At 45.4% G+C, this 18,105-nt stretch overlaps 1 protein-coding gene across 16 annotated transcripts in view; it reads left to right on the top strand.

The window, feature by feature from the left end:
• MYCBP2 (MYC binding protein 2) overlaps positions 1-18,105 on the top strand; it is a 705,517-nt gene that overhangs the window by 539,857 nt on the left and 147,555 nt on the right. For 9 of the 16 annotated variants that reach the window (XM_063952980.1, XM_063952968.1, XM_063952974.1 and 6 more), the window contains one exon: positions 17,104-17,178. The exons of the other annotated variants lie outside the window; for them this stretch is intronic. In XM_063952980.1, coding sequence (XP_063809050.1) covers positions 17,104-17,178 — 75 coding nt within the window. The remainder of the gene's footprint in view (positions 1-17,103; positions 17,179-18,105) is intronic. 16 annotated transcript variants of the gene reach the window in all.

The raw sequence follows: 18,105 nt of genomic DNA, 5'->3' as shown, positions 1-18,105 counted from the left end.
CCGTCAAATTCTATGTTTCTATATACTGTACTCAAAAGACTGCTAGTTAATGATATAAAACAAGTTAATCCCGAGCACATGGTTTTGTTCATTTCTAGATTCAGCAAATAGCACAATAATGCCAAATGTAATCTGTGGCTGTAAATTACATTACGTGCAATATTTGATTTTCAGTTTGATCTATTGTCTGATTTATTTTTGGGTATATTTTGGTGAAGGCCAGGATATTTATTGCTTTGTTTGTTTGTTTTAAAGGGTACCTGGTATAAAATTAGGCAGTTTCTTCTGTTGCGCCATCATCCATCTGGGGGACGCTGAGTCATGACCTCTGGGTTAGAGTGTGGGCTATGGAGGTTAGGCACAAAAAACACTAAAGCTGACACCTCCCCCCTCTATCGCCTCCCACAACCAGCAGGACCTCAGTCTAGTTTTTGTGCCTTGGAGAAAGGCGCACTTTTTTTTTTCTTTCTCCTAGATTTTTAGTTAGGTTTGTTTTCTGCTTAATGTCTTTCAACTTCAGTGAGATGCTTAGTCCCTGCTAGGGCGACAAGCATCAATAGGGAGGTTAGTTTAGTTTAGGAGCTGCTGTGAGCTCTCATCTCACTCTATCCTACCTCTGGGGGAGTCACTAAACTATGCCAGTCCCTGGGTCTCTCCCCTTCCCCCCCGCATCACAGACATCTGAGGAGGTGCTGGGTCAGGTAGGAGCTGTCACAGCCTGCCTTGGCAGCGCTGGGCTGTGACCCCTTTGTGTTTATGCTGTGTCCTGTGTGTGTGCTGCGCAGCTCTGCTGTTTGTCCCCGTGACTGGGGCATGTGCTGTGTGGAGTGTGCGGCACTGACCTGCCCTGAGGGTGCTGGTGGGGATGTTTTTGGGGCTACAGTGGGGACCCGCTGTCCGGCGGCGCTAATCCCCTGCCTCCGCAACGGAGCACAGCCTTTTTCCCTTCCCCTGAAAATACTGTAGCTCCGTCCCCCACCACTTCCGGCGGACGGAAGTTTTTTTGCGCTGTTTCTTAAACTAGTGATGGGAAATCTAGTTCACTTTGGGATTAGTTCATTATGATCTAGTTCACTGAAAAGATTAGTTCATGTAGTTCATTTAGTTCATCATTTCACTCACTGACTCTGAGACTGAAAGGAGTGAATGGATTTAGAACTAGTCTAGACTATTACACATAGAGTAGGTCTAATTAATACTAGCTCATTGTGGGAGTTATAGGGGTATATGCAATTGCGGTCGAATTCCCGAAATTGTCGAATTTCGGGTCATTTTCGACCAAAAAAAAAAAATCGCCTATGCAATTCAGTGCTTTCCGACCAAAAAACGGACTTTCAAAATTCGACTTTTTGAAATTCGACTTTTTGCAAATTCGACTTTTCTGCAATGATACAAGTGCTGCAATTCGACCAAAGCATATTCAATTCAAGTTTGGAAATTCGACAGCAGTGCTTTTAGACAGCAAATTCGTCATTTTCAATCCGCCACACTTTGGAGGGTGAAAACAAATAAAAAAAATTTAAACATGTGTTTTTTTTTGTGTTTTTTTTGGGGGGAATAGCAGATCTATTTATATTAGAAGGGATTAGGTATTTTTTTTTTTTTTTTTTTGGAGGCACAAATATTATTTATATATTTTTTAAAATATTATTTTTTTTTTTTATTATTTTTTTTTATGCTGGAACGGTGAAATCATAAAAAAAAATGGCGTGGGGTCCCCCCTCCAAAGCATAACCAGCCTCGGGCTCTTCGAGCTGGTCCTGGTTCTAAAAATGCGGGGAAAAAATTGACAGGGGATCCCCCGTATTTTTAAAACCAGCACCGGGCTCTGCGCCTGGTGCTGGTGCCAAAAATACGGGGGACAAAAAGAGTAGGGGTCCCCCGTATTTTTAACACCAGCATCGGGCTCCACTAGCTGGACAGATAATGCCACAGCCGGGGGTCACTTTTATGCCGTGCCCTGCGGCCGTGGCATTAAATATCCAACTAGTCACCCCTGGCCGGGGTACCCTGGGGGAGTGGGGACCCCTTCAATCAAGGGGTCCCCCCCCCCCCAGCCACCCAAGGGCCAGGGGTGAAGCCCGAGGCTGTCCCCCCCCCATCCAATGGGCTGCGGATGGGGGGGCTGATAGCCTTTTGTGATAATAAAAAGATATTGTTTTTTCCAGTAGTACTACAAGTCCCAGCAAGCCTCCCCCGCAAGCTGGTACTTGGAGAACCACAAGTACCAGCATGCGGGAGAAAAACGGGCCCGCTGGTACCTGTAGTACTACTGGGAAAAAAATACCCAAATAAAAACAGGACACACACACCGTCGACAGTAAAACTTTATTTCATACGTCGACACACACATACTTACCTATGTTCACAAGCCGACATCGGTCCTCTTCTCCATGTAGAATCCACGGATACCTGAAAAGAAAAGATCAATATACTCACCTCAGCCATGGTCCAGAGATAAATCCACGTACTTGGCAAAAAAACAAACCGAACACCCGCTCCATGCCGGACTGAAAGGGGTCCCATGCTGACACATGGGACACCTTTCCACGAATGAGACCTGTCAGTGACAGCTGTCACAGAAAGGTCTCTAAGCCAATCAGGAAGCGCAACTTCGTTGCGCTCACCTGATTGGCTGTGCGCTGTCTGTACTGTGACAGCACATCGCAAAGCCGCTCCATTACTTTCAATGGTGGGAACTTAGCGGCTAGCGGTAAGGTCACCCGCCGGTCAGCGGCTGACCGGCGGGTGACCCCACCGCTACCCGCAAAGTTCCCACCATTGAAAGTAATGGAGCGGCTTTGCGATGTGCTGTCACAGTACAGACAGCGCACAGCCAATCAGGTGAGCGCCACGGAAGTAGCGCTTCCTGATTGGCTGAAGGGACGTCAGTGACAGGAGTCACGTGATGTCCCGGCATTCGGGAGAAAGGGGTCTGATGTGAAAACATTGGACCCCTATCTAGTCCGGTATGGAGCGGGTTTTTGCGTGTTTTTTTTTTTAAACAAGTACGTGGATTTTACTCTCTGGACGTGGATTTATCTCTGGACGCTGGAAGGTGAGTATAATTTTTTCACAGGTACCCTCGGATCGTCGGAGACCGTGGCAGTCGGCGTGTCAACATAGGTAAGTATGTGTGTGTCGGTAGTGTGTAATAAAGTTTTACTATCAAGGTGTGTGTGTCCTGTTTTTATTTGGGTATTTTTTTCCCAGTAGTACTACAGGTACCAGCGGACCCGTTTTTCTCCCGCATGCTGGTACTTGTGGTTCTCCAAGTACCAGCTTGCGGGGGAGGCTTGCTGGGACTTGTAGTACTACTGGAAAAAACTATCTTTTTATTATCACAAAAGGCTATCAGCCCCCCCATCCGCAGCCCATTGGATGGGGGGGGGACAGCCTCGGGCTTCACCCCTGGCCCTTGGGTGGCTGGGGGGGGGGGACCCCTTGATTGAAGGGGTCCCCACTCCCCCAGGGTACCCCGGCCAGGGGTGACTAGTTGGATATTTAATGCCACGGCCGCAGGGCACGGCATAAAAGTGACCCCCGGCTGTGGCATTATCTGTCCAGCTAGTGGAGCCCGATGCTGGTGTTAAAAATACGGGGGACCCCTACTCTTTTTGTCCCCCGTATTTTTGGCACCAGCACCAGGCGCAGAGCCCGGTGCTGGTTTTAAAAATACGGGGGATCCCTGGCCAATTTTTCCCCTGCATTTTTAGAACCAGGACCAGCTCGATGAGCCCGAGGCTGGTTATGCTTTGGAGGGGGGACCCCACGCCATTTTTTTTTCCGGGTTTTTCACGTTTTTTTACCGTTTTTTAAAATCCGCCAAATCGGCCGATTTTCGCCCGCGACTCTGGCGAATCCGTTTTTCATTGAATATGGTGAATTCCGGAAGCCACCTTCCGGGATTCACCTGTCGAATTGAGTCGAATTAAAAAACGGCGAAAATTGCCGCGAATTCGACCGCAATTGCATATACCCCATAGTCTTATTCAAATGATCAGATATGTTTAATATGTGAGATTTTTTTATATTTAAGAAAAGCAATAACTTATATAGCAACCTTATAAGTGACATGTTTATCTCTACAATATTAATCCCATTGTTGGTACTAATTTTTAATTAGTCATAATATGCACGTGAAAGACCCAAATTCAGAGTAATGTCATAAGTCACTTTTTTTCTGCTTTTAAAATAAGGTAATTAAAAGAAAAAAATGTCCCTTTGCCCCAATGTAACAGACCTTAGAGAGCGATAAAGTGGAGATGTTGCAAAGTAACCAATCCGCTTCTGTCATTTTTCTTCAACAGTGTATAAGTGACAGAAGCTGATTGGTTGCTAGGGGCAACTGCTCTACTTTGTCACTTGAAGGTTCATAGTACATATCCCCCTATGTCTTGTGTTGTGCGCAGTAATCAGACCCTACAGGATAGCATGCAGCACTCAGCACTGTGTCTTTAGCTGATTGAGAGTGTAGCTTGTCACCTAATATACTGGGGGAATGAATCATGGCTATATGCAGTTCAGGATCGGCTCCATACAATGCATATGCTGAGCACAGCAGTGCCACACATGGTAGCTTAGAGGCACTGTACTGACTTGTTATGGCTGTATGAGTCATTGAGTCAGAGAGCTGATCAGTGATCTGTATGAATCAGTGAACTGCTGAGCTGCTTGCAAGGAGAATTACTCATAAGTCATCAGGACAATGTAGCTTAATCAGCTCCACAGAGTCCACACCATGTCTGGGCACAGCAGTGCCACCTGTGGCAGCAGAGATGTACTGACTCATGAGTATTACATGAGAGATAGTGATGGGAAATCTAGTTCAGTTCGGTGATTAGTTCATTATGATCTAGTTCACTGAAAAGATTAGTTCAGAAGATTAGTTCAACTAGTTCATTTAGTTCATCATTTCACTCACTGACTCTGAGACTGAAAGGAGTGATTAGATTTAGAACTAGTCTAGACTATTACACATAGAGTAGGCATTTCTAATACTAGCTCATTGTAGGAATTATAATCTTTTTCAAATGATCAGATGTGTGTAATATGTCAGATTTTTTATTTTTAAGAAAAGCAATAAGTTATATAGCAACCTTATAGTGACATATGTATCTCTGCAATATTAATCCCATTGTTGGTACTCCTTTTTACTTCATAATATGCATGTGAAAGACCCAAATCCAGAGTAATGTCATAAGTCACTTTTAGTTTTTTCTGCTTTTAAAATACAGTAATTAAAAGAAAAGAAAAAGTCCCTTTGCCCCAATGTAACAGACATTACAGAGATAAAGTGGAGATGTTGCAAAGTAACCCATCAGCTTCTGTCATTTATCTTCAACAGTATATAAAGTGACAGAAGCTGATTGGTTGCTAGGGGCAACTGCTCAACTTTGTCACTTGAAGGTTCATAGTACATATCCCCCTGTGTCTTGTGTGGAGTAATCATACCCTACAGAAGGCATGTCCAAACTGCGGCCCTCCAGCTGTTGTGAAACTACATATCCCAGCATGCCCTGACACCGTTTTGCCGTCAGAGAATGCTAAAGCTGTGTCAGGGCATGCTGAGATGTGTAGTTTCTTAACAGCTGGAGGGCCGCAGTTTGGACATGCCTGCCCTACAGGATAGCATGCAGCACTCAGCACTGTGTCTTTAGCTGATTGGGAGTGTAGCTTGTCACCTAATATACTGGGGGAATGAATCATGGCTATATGCAGTTCAGCATCAGCTCCATACAATGCATATGCCTGTGCACAGCAGTGCCACACATGGTAGCTGAGAAGTACTGTACTGACTCGTATGGCTGTATGAGTCATTGAGTCAGTGAACTGATCAGTGAACTGTAATGAATCACTGACTGAACTACTGAACTACTTGCAAGGAGAGTGACTCGTAAGGACAATGCAGTTCAATCAGCTTCACAGAGTCCACTGACTCCATGAGCACAGCAGTGACCCCTGTGGCAGCTGAGGTAAACTGACTCATGAGTATTCAGTATTCACTCTCTCTCTCTCACACACACACACACACACACACACACACTGATTGGTTGCTATGGGCAACATCACTTCTATAGAACTACCTAAGTATATGTACCATCATATTTTTAATTATTTCAAGACTGAAGGTTCATCAGACAGACATACATATCCCCCTATGTCTTGTGTAGAGAAATCAGACCCTACAGCAGGCATGTCCAAACTGCGGCCCTCCAGCTGTTGAGAAACTACACATCCCAGCATGCCCTGACACAGCTTTAGCATTCTCTGACACCAAAACTGTGTCAGGGCATGCTGGGATATGTAGTTTCACAACAGCTGGAGGGCCGCAGTTTGGACATGCCTGCCCTACAGGATAGCATACAGCACTCAGAATTTGTCTTTGGCTGATTGGTAGTGACAGTGTACCTTGTGACCACCTAATATGCTAGGTGAATTAATCATGGCTATATGCAGTTCAGTATCAGCTCCATACAATGCATATGCCTGAGCACAGCAGTGCCACACATGGTAGCTTAGAGGTACTGCACTGACTCGTATGGCTGTATGAGTCATTGAGTCAGTGAACTGATCAGTGAACTGTAATGAATCACTGAACTACTGAACTACTTACTGAACTACTGAACTACTTGCAAGGAGAATGACTCACGAGTCGTCAGGACAATGCAGTTCACTCAGCTCCACAGAGTGAGTCCACTCCATGTCTGAGCACAGCAGTGACCCCTGTGGCAGCAGAGATGTACTGACTCATGAGTATTGCTGAGTGACAGCTGAATAAAAACAGTGCTGCAGCAGCACCTACACAACACCCAGCAGAATATTTAGCACAGCAGTATGCACAGGAGCCAGTAGTACCAGAAGTAGCAGCAAGTGTTTGGACATCTGGACTAATAGGACAGTGATTGTATCACAGAAAGGTGAGCAGCATGACCACACATGCTCACTCACAGACACACATAGGGGTAAATTTACTAAGGTGGGAGATTTTTAGAACTGGTGATGTTGCCCATGGCAACCAATCAGATTCTACTTACCATTTATCTAGCTACTTCTAGCAGATAATAGATATAATCGGATTGGTTGCTATGGGCAACATCACCAGTTCTAAAAATCTCCCACCTTAGTAAATTTACCCCATAGACTTTGGCTAGGCAGTGCAGATGCTATTTTTTATTAGATCTGTATTGCTGGGCTGTGTTGTACTTTTAACTTTCATTTCACAGCATCAGATTCAGGAAGTGAAAATCCAGTGAATGAGACAGTGAGAAGCCTAATGCAGCTGCTGGCTCTATTCTGTCTGTGTCTGACTCCTCCTTCCTGATGAACTAATCTTTGCCAAAGCTGTGAACTGAACGAACTAGTTCACTTTGAAGATTAGTTCATTTTGAACTAATCATTCATGAACTACCCATCACTAATGAGAGAGCTGAATAACATTGCTGCTGCTGCAGCAGCACCTACACACCCAGTAGAAGATTTAGCACAGCAGTATGCCCAGGACCCAGAACCAGAAGCAGCAGCAAGTGTTTGGACATCTGGACTAATAGGACAGTGATTGTATCACAGAAAAGTGAGCAGCATTGACCACACATGCTCACTCACAGACACACATAGACTTTGGCTAGGCAGTGCAGACGCTATTTTTTTTTTTTTTTTGTTAAAGCTGTATTGCTGGCTGTGTTGTACTTTTAACTTTCATTTTACAGGATCAGATTCAGGAAGTAAAATGCAGTAAGTGAGACATTAGTAGCCTAATGCAGCTGCTGGTTCTATTCTGTGTGTCTAACTCCTCCCACCTGTTTTACTTCCTGATGAACTAATCTTTGCCAGAGCTGTGAACTGAATGAACTAGTTCACTTAGAAGATTAGTTAATTTTGAACTAATCAGTCATGAACTACCCATCACTATCTTAAACCAGGGCTGCATTCCACTAGCCACGCCCCAGCTAACATGCTGGTTCTGTTCTCTCCTGCACGGCCACAGCAAGCTGCAGGACAATACGCTGCCTTGTCATCCTCTGCACTCGGGGGACACACACAAAACAGCAAGTATTGTGGGGCTTATACTTTAGTCATTACATAGCCCACGGTGTTCTATATTACATGAGTCACATTAGTAGGACTTTTACATTGTATTTAGCCCACAGACACCGCTATCTGCATATTATCTTCAGTGGGGATACATACACTGTTTAGAATCCCACTTTACCCTTTTTGACAATGTCAGGAAAGCCAGACTAGAGGTCTAAATCCAAAGCAGGCTCTGCTGTTTATTTTTCTTGTGCACAATGTGCAAAGAAGTTACCAAAGGGGTGCACAGACCCTCTCTGCTCCGCCTGTGCTGTGATCCCCGCGGTGTCAGCTCCTGGGGTGTCGGCGGTACAGTCGGATATGCCTCATTGGGCCAGATCTATGCTATTGCTGAGCTACGCCAGGCCAGGGACACTGATGGTGCGGCCTATTCTGATGTTAAACTTCCCTCTGCTGCAGCTGACGAGCCCCCCTGGGCACGTAATATGGGAAAATGCTTATCTGATATGGCTGCTTCTTTAAGTAAGATTGTGTCCTCATCTGAATCCACTACTATTAGACATAGGCCAGCCTCTTCTCCAGTGTCCTTTCTGGGTAATGATCGTATCTCTGATACCTCCTCACATGAGGAGGGGAAGTTAGATCCCGATTGGGAAGACGCTTCCGGGTGGGAAGATGATTCTTCTTCAGACCCTGGGGTCAAACTCTTAATTGATGCTGTTTGTCAGAAGTTACAGCTGGAGAAAACCTCGGCACCAGAGTCGTCTTCCACCTCTTATTTTAAGAGAAGGAAGGCTCAGTTGGCGGTCTTTCCTCCATTTTCTCATTTTGATGAAGAATTAAAAGAAGCCTGGTTGAGGCCGATTTTAAAGGTACAGGTTCCTAAAAAGCTTAAGCTATTGTATCCTTTCAGAGATGAGGACACCAAATTATGGGAATCACCACCAAAGGTGGACGCACCCATCACAAGATTAGCAAAAGCAACCGTTATTCCCACTGTACATAGAGCCACCCTAAAGGATCCAGCGGATAGCAAGAGTGAAACGGTTTTAAAATCTATTTTCACCCTGACGGGAGTATCCCTGGGTCCCATGCTAGCCAGTGCATGGGTGGTTAAGGCTGTCGAAGAATAGATTACACAAATTGTATTTGGTATCCAAACTGAGGATCCCCTCAAGTCCTCCCACTGACCACCCAGATCACGTTGGCCTTGTCATATGTTACCAGTGCTTTATTGGATTCTGTTTCCCTACAGGCTCGCATCTCTGCCCTGGCTATAACTGCTCGTCGCTCACTCTGGTTGTGTTCTTGGAACGCTAATTCGGAATCCAAACGCACTTTGGAGGCATTTCCCTTCGAGGGAGAATTTTTATTTGGTCCAGAGCTTGAGAAGATTATCACTAAGGCTACTGGTGTAAAGAGTCCTTATCTTCCAGTGCTGAAGCCTTCCATATTTCAGTCATTTCGACCTCAGGGCAGGGGCGCCTTTACTTCCTTCCAATCCTTTCGAGGACATTCCCCATTCACCCACAGACGTGCCTTTAGAGGCTGTGGCTCCCAGAATAGTAATCGACCAGCACCTAAGCAAGCTGATACAGCGTCGGCATGACTATCTCTGTCATACCACCAAACCCCTGGTGGTAGGCGCGCACCTGCTTTTGTTCCAAGACGTTTGGCTGGACTCCAAGCCCTACAGATGGGTATGCGGCGTCGGCTCCAGGAGTTATATTCTGGACCTTCAGACACGTGTGCCCCCACAGGTTCTTTGTAACCCCTCTTCCTCAAGACCCGGTCCGCAGACGGGCCGTACTTCAAGCTGTGTCCTCTCTTTCCGAGGCAGGGGTCATAGTGCCTGTTCCGCCTCAGCAGAGGGGACTCGGGTTTTACGCTACCCTGTTTCTCATGGACAAGCCGGAGGGCTTGTTTCGACCAATCCTCAACTTGAAGTTGCTGAACCCATATCTACGCTTGGACAAATTCAAAATGGAATCTATTCGTTCAGTCATCCTGGCCATGTAATGAAACAAATTTTTGGTGTCCATCGACCTAAAGGACGCATACCTCCATGTACCCATTTGGCAAGGACACCACCACCTGCAATACTTCGCAGTGGGCTCTTTACACTACCAGTTCCAGGCTCAGCCTTTAGGCCTCTCCAGGCCTCCCAGAGTCTTAACAAAGGTTATGGCTCACATAGTCGCATTGTTACGGAAACAGGGTGTCACCATTACCCCTTACCTGGACGACTTATTATTCAAGGCTCCGTCAGAGACTCTACTCAGATCACACATCGAGCTGATGTTGCAGACGCTCCAAACCCTCGGTTGGATAATCAACTTTCCCAAGTCACACCTTCTACCATCGCAAAGCATGGTGTTCCTGGGCCTTCTCTTCAAGTTCAGAGGGTCTTTGTTCCTCACGAAAAGGTTCAAGATCTCCGGTCCCAGGTACACACTCTTCTCCGCCTACTAAAGGTGTCGGTACTCCGCTGCATGCAATTATTTGGAAAGATGGTGGCTGCCTTCGAGGCGGTTCCATTTTCACGCTTCCATGCCAGGACATTGCAGGCTCAGATTCTGTGTCAATGGTCCCACGTGAATCTCAGGTTGGACACACAACTTTTCCGCCTTTCGCCTCAGACACGTCACTCTCTACAGTGGTGGCTTTATTCACCGAATCTAACCAAAGGATCTCCATTTGGAATTGGGAGATAGTTACTACGGATGCCAGCCTCACGGGTTGGTGCGCGGTGTTTTGTCACCACCATCTTCTGGGTCGGTGGTCCAGAATGGAGGCGACACTACCAATCAACATATTGGAACTTCGGGCATTTCACAATGCCTTAGCCCAGCTTCAAGATCTCCTTCAGGGACGTCCTGTTCGCGTTCAGTCGGACAACGCGACAGCCGTCACCTACATAAACAAGCAGGGCAGAACTCGCAGTTGGAGAGCCATGCGAGAGGTAACCCATGTTCTCCAGTAGGCGGAGTTGTAAGTTTCGGCAATATCTGCGGTTTTCATCCCTGGAGTAGAAAATTGGGAGGCCGACTTCCTTAGTCGGCACACGGTTCATCCCGGAGAATGGGAACTATATCAGGAAGTCTTTCTGTCCATGATCTCCCTGTGGGGTCAGCCCAACATTGACTTGATGGCGTCTCGACTCAACAAAAAGCTTCCGCGCTACAGAAGTCGCACCAGAGATCCTCAGGCTGCTTTCGTAGACGTCATGACGGCCCCTTGGCGGTTTCGTCTCGGATACTTGTTTCCACCTCTGGTCATGATCCCTCGAGTTCTTCAGAGGGTGCGGAGGGAAGCTCTTCCAGTCATCCTCATTGCTCCAGATTGGCCCCGTCGCCATTGGTATGCTCAGATTCAAGACATGTTGGCCAAACCCCCATACTGCCTTCCCCTTCATCCAGATCTCCTCCTTCAGGGATTGTGCCGTCACCACGATTTGCCTCGTCTGGCTTTGATGGTATGTTTCTTGAAACCAACATCTTGAGGTCTAAGGGTTTGTCCTCTTCTGTTGTGAATACTATGCTTCATGCTCGGAAGACTGTTACTTCCAGGGTTTATCACCTGATTTGGTGTTTATACATTGCATGGTGTGAGCGGAAGGGACTCTCAGCGGCCGTCTTTCGCCTTCCACGCCTTTTGCTTTCCTACAGGACGGCTTGTCTAAAGGCCTCCGACTTTCCTCTCTAAAGTCTATTCTTTTTCAGCGAAGGTTGGCTGACCTTCCGGTTGTTCGCTGTTTTCTTCAAGGTGTTTTGCGACTACAACCGCCATACGTGCCTCTTGTCCTTCCTTGGGATTTGAATTTGGTCCTCGCAGCCCTTCAGAAACCGCCGTTCGAGCCTCTGGATACGGTGGACTTAAGGCTTCTGACTCTAAAGGTGGTTTTTCTTGTGGCCATTGCCTCTGCTCAGAGGGTCTCTGAACTGGACACCTTGGCTTGCAAGGCGCCTTTTGTCATCTTTCATGCTGACCATGTGGTTTTGCGGACAAAGCCCTATTTTTTTACCTAAGGTCGTGTCTCAACCAAGACTTAGTTTTTCCGGCCTTCAAACCCACTTCTTCGTCTTCACAGGAGGCTTCTTCTCTTGCTTTATTGGATGTTGTATGGGCTTTAAAGATTTATTTGTCCCGTACGGTGTCAATCCGACGCACGGAAAGACTTTTGGTGGTCGTTGATGCTCCTAAGCGGGGTTGGCTGGCTGGCCTCCAAGAACACTGTGGCTCGTTGGGTAACGTCGACTATCAGTCAGGCCTACGTGTCTTCAGATCTCCCTGTTCCAGCTCCGCTGAAAGCTCATTCGACTCGTGCTGTTGGGACGTCTTGGGCTGTTTGCCGTGGTGCTTCCGTGGAACTGCTGTGCAGGGCTGCAACCTGGTCGTCTGTGCACACCTTTACAAAATTCTATCTGCTCTAGACCTTTGGTTTGGAGGAATCTCGGTTTGCCCGTACTGTCTTAAGTACGGCTCTACTGTATGCCCCCTTCTCTCTGTTAGCTTGCTTTGGGAATTCCCAGAGGTCATGACACAGCGTCTCCCAGATGGATGATGGAGGAAATTGGATTTTGTACTCGCCGTAAAAACTTTCTCGCAGTCCATCTGGGGGATGCAGCAATCCCTCCCTTCTTGTCTGGTTTTCTTGCGTTTTCTTGTCTGCTTCCTCCATGCTTGTTGACTAAACGTAGACTGAGGTCCTGCTGGAGGTGGGGAGGGGTTAGAGAGGGGAGGTGTCAGCTTTAGTGTTTTTTTGTGCCTAATCTCCTTAGCCCACCCTCTAACCCAGAGGTTATGACTCGGCGTCCCCCAGATGGATTCCGAGGAAGAGATTTTACGGTGAGTAAAAAATCTCATTTTTATTAATTGCATAAGATTGAATAAATATAGCATTCATGAGAAAACCAGGTATAAAGCTTGGTTCTCTCACTTTCTGCTAATGTCTTGTTATTTTAAATGAGCTTTTGGTGCAGGCTGAGGATCTTATCATACTGATCTTATGATCAGTTAGACCTAGTGACTGAAAGCTGGCAGAATTCCTATAGTGTGTTGTCACAGCAAATCTCTCTGGAGCCCAGTGAGCATACTCATAATTTCATGTTTTACCTGCCTAGAAGATGACCGCCTTCATGGAGAGATGTGCACAGCTATAATACACAGCAAATGTTACACATGATTACTTCTATATGGATTGTTCATTGTGTTAGGTTACAAGCATGGCTGTTTCTAGCCAATTGGGCTCCCATAGCGGACAGTTAAAAAAAAAAAAGCTCATCACCACCAACCCCCAGATAGACATTCTAAAATACCCCCCCCCCCCCCCCCATATATCAAAAAAATCTAATTTGCACGCGTGCTCTCTACGAGGGTGTGTGGCCTCACTAAAATGGGTCTGGCCTCACAAAAATGCGCGTAGCCTCACAGGGAAGGACCACCTTTCACCCCAGTTTTTGACCCTGCACTAATATACCTCGGCCACCACAGGAAAGAAAAAAAATTCCACCATATTAAGCCCTACACAGTAATGCACCCTGCACCATATTATGCCACACACCGCAATGCCCGTGATACATTATGCCCTACAGTAAGGCTTCTAATTGCTTTTAAATTTCCTGCTCGTTGCCAGGGGCGTCATGCTCTGGCTCTGGGTGTCGTGCTCGTTGCCAGGGGTTTCATGCTCTAGGTTTCATGCTCATTCCCAGGGTTGTGTAATGTTTGTTGCCAGGGATGTATACTCTCTGGCGCCAGCGCTGATATCCTGCTCCCCCTCCTCCAGCCCACAGTACTCCGCTCGGGGGGCGGAGTTTCATGAAATGACACGGTAGCATTGTGACATCACGACGCAGCCGTGTCATTCAGCAAAACTCCGCCTCCCGACTGGAATGCAATGGGAGGAAGGAGGGGGCGCAGGATTTGAGCCAGCTAGTGCCACAGCGCAATAGCACGGCTTGCCCGCCACTAGAAACGGTACTGGTGACTAAGTGTGCTATGAATGGGAGCTATGCGTGGGTGCTGCATATGATTGGGTGGCCATACACTTTATGTTCATGTTGTGACAGACATTTTTCCCCCTTAGCTTTAGTGTTGGAAGCTTTCTGATTTCTTACAAGCAAACGTGTTCCAATTATGGGGTGACTGATTAAATATGATATTGAATAGCACTGGAAATGAGTGTCCAGAGAGATTTAATTATCCACCTCTTGCCTGGCACTTAAGTCGGAAGATGCAGGCCACAACGCCTAAAGAATGCCGTTTAGTCTAGGTAAACAAAATTTCCACCTTAAGTACCGGGCATGGATCTGTTAGTGAGGGCGGTAAGGATGCAACTCTCATCACGGCACTAGTTTTGTGGGATTTCTGCTCGCACCTTGGGAGGGTGCATGAAGAAATTTGCTAATTTAATAGCTCTGGACACATTTAATTGAATTCCCCAAAGAATATAAATTTAGGTGACCTCTCTAAATTATTTTCTCCTGGTTGTAAGAGTAACGTTTTATCCGAGTAGATTTAATCTGTTGATGGAGGCATCAAAATGATTTCAAAAGTTTCCGTAGGCCAAGTATGCATTTAGAATCACTAGGACAAATGTGAGGGATGTTTTTTAACCCACATCACAATAACATTAATGATCATTCTATAATGTGTTTTTCTTATACATCCCAAGTGCTAAACAGCAGAACCTTTGCCTCATTAAATCCATCATTCTATTTCCCCAATATTGTCCCATCTTGCAAGTAACTTGGTTTTTTTGTGACCGATAACAGGGCAGTGTGCCCTATTTTAAGCTGCCTAGGAAAGTTTGATTTTAGTGTTGTTGTTTTTTTATTCGTTTTTTCCCCATTATCTTCAACACCACTGCAGTCCACTTAGATGTGGACTGTCTTCTCTGGTCTGTCTGCTCACCAGAGTGGATTAAGAAGGTAATGTTTTTCCAGTACTTCCTACTATTCTCAACGTGTGGCTTCCTCTGGTGGGAGACCCCTTCAGTGCTGCTGCATGTGTTGATCAGTGCCTACGCACAGCCATTGGAGTGCATTGGACTCCAATGGTAGCAGTCAAGGTAACGCCTGTCTCACCATCTGATGAAATGGGAGACAGGGAGTTGAGAATAAGATTCCTGTGGCCATCTAGTGAGGTGAATCGGGGAAGGAGCAGCAGTCACAAAATATAGTAGTTGTTACTAAAGTGTTGTCCTTACAGGACTGTGTCTGAGACTGTACCCCCTCTGGGAGTTGACTGCATAACACCTCCTCCTTGATGGGGTAGTTCATGGACTTGAAGACCTCTAAAAGACAGGCACACAGCCGTCCCTGCTCCACTGACAGCCGACTGACGCCGCTGCGGTTTTCTCCATTTATCTGGAAGAAAACCCAGTCTCGGCCATTTGCTTGGCAGTTTTATTCTGAGATCACCAGGTGGAAGGGACAGGAATCTCCAACGAACCCATACACAGAATTTAATTCAGACAGTGACCTTAGTACTCCACACTGGCGGTGGGGACTAAGCAGTCACTGGCCATGACCTTAACCCACTATATTAGTTCTCTATGGCGGTGCCACTACTGTAGTTGAACTTCTTGGTGTAGGCCCTGTCTGTTTTTGCAGGGTCTCTTAAAGTTTCCTCCCTTTTTATGGAGCTTCTGAAGACCTCTTTTCAGGAGCTGATTCCTGGTACTGCCAGAGTACGTTACTCCCAACCTGGGTATGGTTGGTTTCGGAGCCCTCTGCTGAGCAGGTAGTGGAGGAATCCGTCATTGAAGGTTCTGTGTGTTTTGAGGAGTCTCCTTTGAAACTTTTATAGGGTTTAAGTACAGTAGTAGAAGCAGCGGTTGCTCCCAACCTCCATGTCCCCTTACGTAAACAGTTTGCTTAGTGAGGCATGGGCTGAACTTGTAACAAAGCCTATAAACATTTTATCTGGTTAGACGTGTCTGAATACATTCTAAAATAATTAAGGTTAGGGTGAGGTGGGGAATAAAGGAAAATCTTCCCATATGTTCCTGTAAATAAAGTACGAATGTGTCCATGTCATTGCTTCAGTTGTGCCAAATGGCCCTTCTCGGAGCGCCAGGTCCTGTGCATCTTAGTCGCAATGTGACACTAGTATATCTTCAATTTAAAGAATTTACCAGAGCCTCTATAGCCCACAGTCAAAGAAGAAAATGAACAATTCCAGCACTAAATATATATATATATATATATATATATATATATATATATATATATATATATATATATATATATATATATTGGAGCATTGAACTCCTGATATAGTTTTACTTTATTCTTTCCATATCCAATTGTGAAGTGTCCTCTAATGGATTCAAAGATAACCACTACAGCTGACCACAGATTGGTTTTACCTAAGCACCAGGGAGACAGAGTCTAGTCTGCTCTTTAGGAAATAGCACATTTTTGCCACTGGTTATAGTACATATAAGCTTCAGTTTTAGTGCATATAATCCACATTTTCGTTATTTCAAAGAAATAATTGCATGTGATGCACTTAACCCATGGATGGTTTAGCAAACTGTAGTCTGTTGTGGATTGAGTCCTGTATTTCTGTTAACGTTTGTGTGTGCTTAGGTATTTGGTTGTAGGGGGGTGGGAGGAGTTGGGTTTTTGTTTGTAAAACGTCACACCTTACTGAAATAATTATTTCTATTAATAAAATGGCAGAATGCTAAGTGCTACTTAAATATTCTGTGTAGAAGAGGTCTGTAATGGTACAAGTTTGCTTGATTGTCCTAATTGTCATTCTTACAGTATTTACAGTAGGGCTTACGTATATGAAAATTCTCCTGTTGGACCTTGTTCAATCACTCTTCTATGAATGGCATGACACACTACATCCGTTCCAAGCTTTGATTTTATTCTATGTGGTTACAGTTAGCCTGACTCCTCATGTGATTGTGGAGTCTTTACTAAATATGTTGTTCATTCCAGAATTCCTGAGTCTTTTATTATGTATTCTTCTTCTGCATTAATGGTATATTATGCACCTTGCTGCTCCCTCCCCATTTTCTCTGTTGATATTTCTCTCTCAAACTCTGTTGCTCAGAATATCTTTTATGCTAGCCAAGGAGCCAGGGACTTGGACTTTTTATCTTGGACTTCTAAAGCTTTTTTTCCTCAGGTGAGTTACTCTATACCTGCTCTCACCAGTCTTGTATTTCTGTCACTTGTCGCATCACCGTTGCTGAAGGCATTGCTTGTATACGTCATTCTATTGAGTACCTCTCTTGGTTTAGTGCAAATGTATAATTAGCACAGAAGGATATGTAAATATCATTCCCGAATTGACATTAAACCATGTTGTGTGTATTTATGTAAATGTGGAAATATAGATTATACTATTAGGTATAATTTTGCTGTGAATGTTTATGCAAAGCCACTGAAAATATATATCTGCATTATTGATGAGAGAGGAAAAAGCAGAGGGGTGCTTCAGAATTAAAGATGGACTGTAGAGCGATGAGGCGGGGAGTCTGGATAGCCAGAGGGGAGTAGATTACAATAGCCTAGACGAGAGAATATGAGGGCATGAATGAACGTTGTAATAGCTTGCAGAGTGTGAGAGAGGGCCTGATCCTCGAAATATTGGTGAAAGCAGCAGGACCATACACCTTTCTGTAAACTGCTGGATCCCCTGTTACATCCCTTGTAATAATAGTCTAATACTAGCTCTTACTTATACCCGTTACTGCTAGATAACAATTACAGTGGATCTAGTGGTCCTGAACAGCAGTGGGTACCAGGATCAGCCATTTACCTTTATTATTCTCTGGTCATGGTACCGCTGGACCTGGCATGCTTCCACACTGGAAATCACCAGTTTTTATAGAATGTAGGCTTTGAATTAGGCCAGCTGGTGCCTTTGCATTCAGTATAAGGGTTCTTGGGTAGATTGTGGAAATCAGAGGAGTAGGATGGTAATGGTGCAAGTCCCTACAGTGAGTGTGCCTAACATTGTGCTGTTTGCACATACTGTATACTACAGTACATCCTATGAAGCTTCAGCAGCTAGTAAGAAATATGAAACTTCTTAAAACTGTTGATATCT

Source organism: Pseudophryne corroboree, chromosome 2 (genome assembly GCF_028390025.1).
Source record: "Pseudophryne corroboree isolate aPseCor3 chromosome 2, aPseCor3.hap2, whole genome shotgun sequence".
NCBI lineage: Eukaryota > Metazoa > Chordata > Amphibia > Anura > Myobatrachidae > Pseudophryne > Pseudophryne corroboree.
The sequence above is the reverse complement of the archived record's forward strand: the minus strand, read 5'-3'. Positions and strand labels throughout refer to the sequence as shown.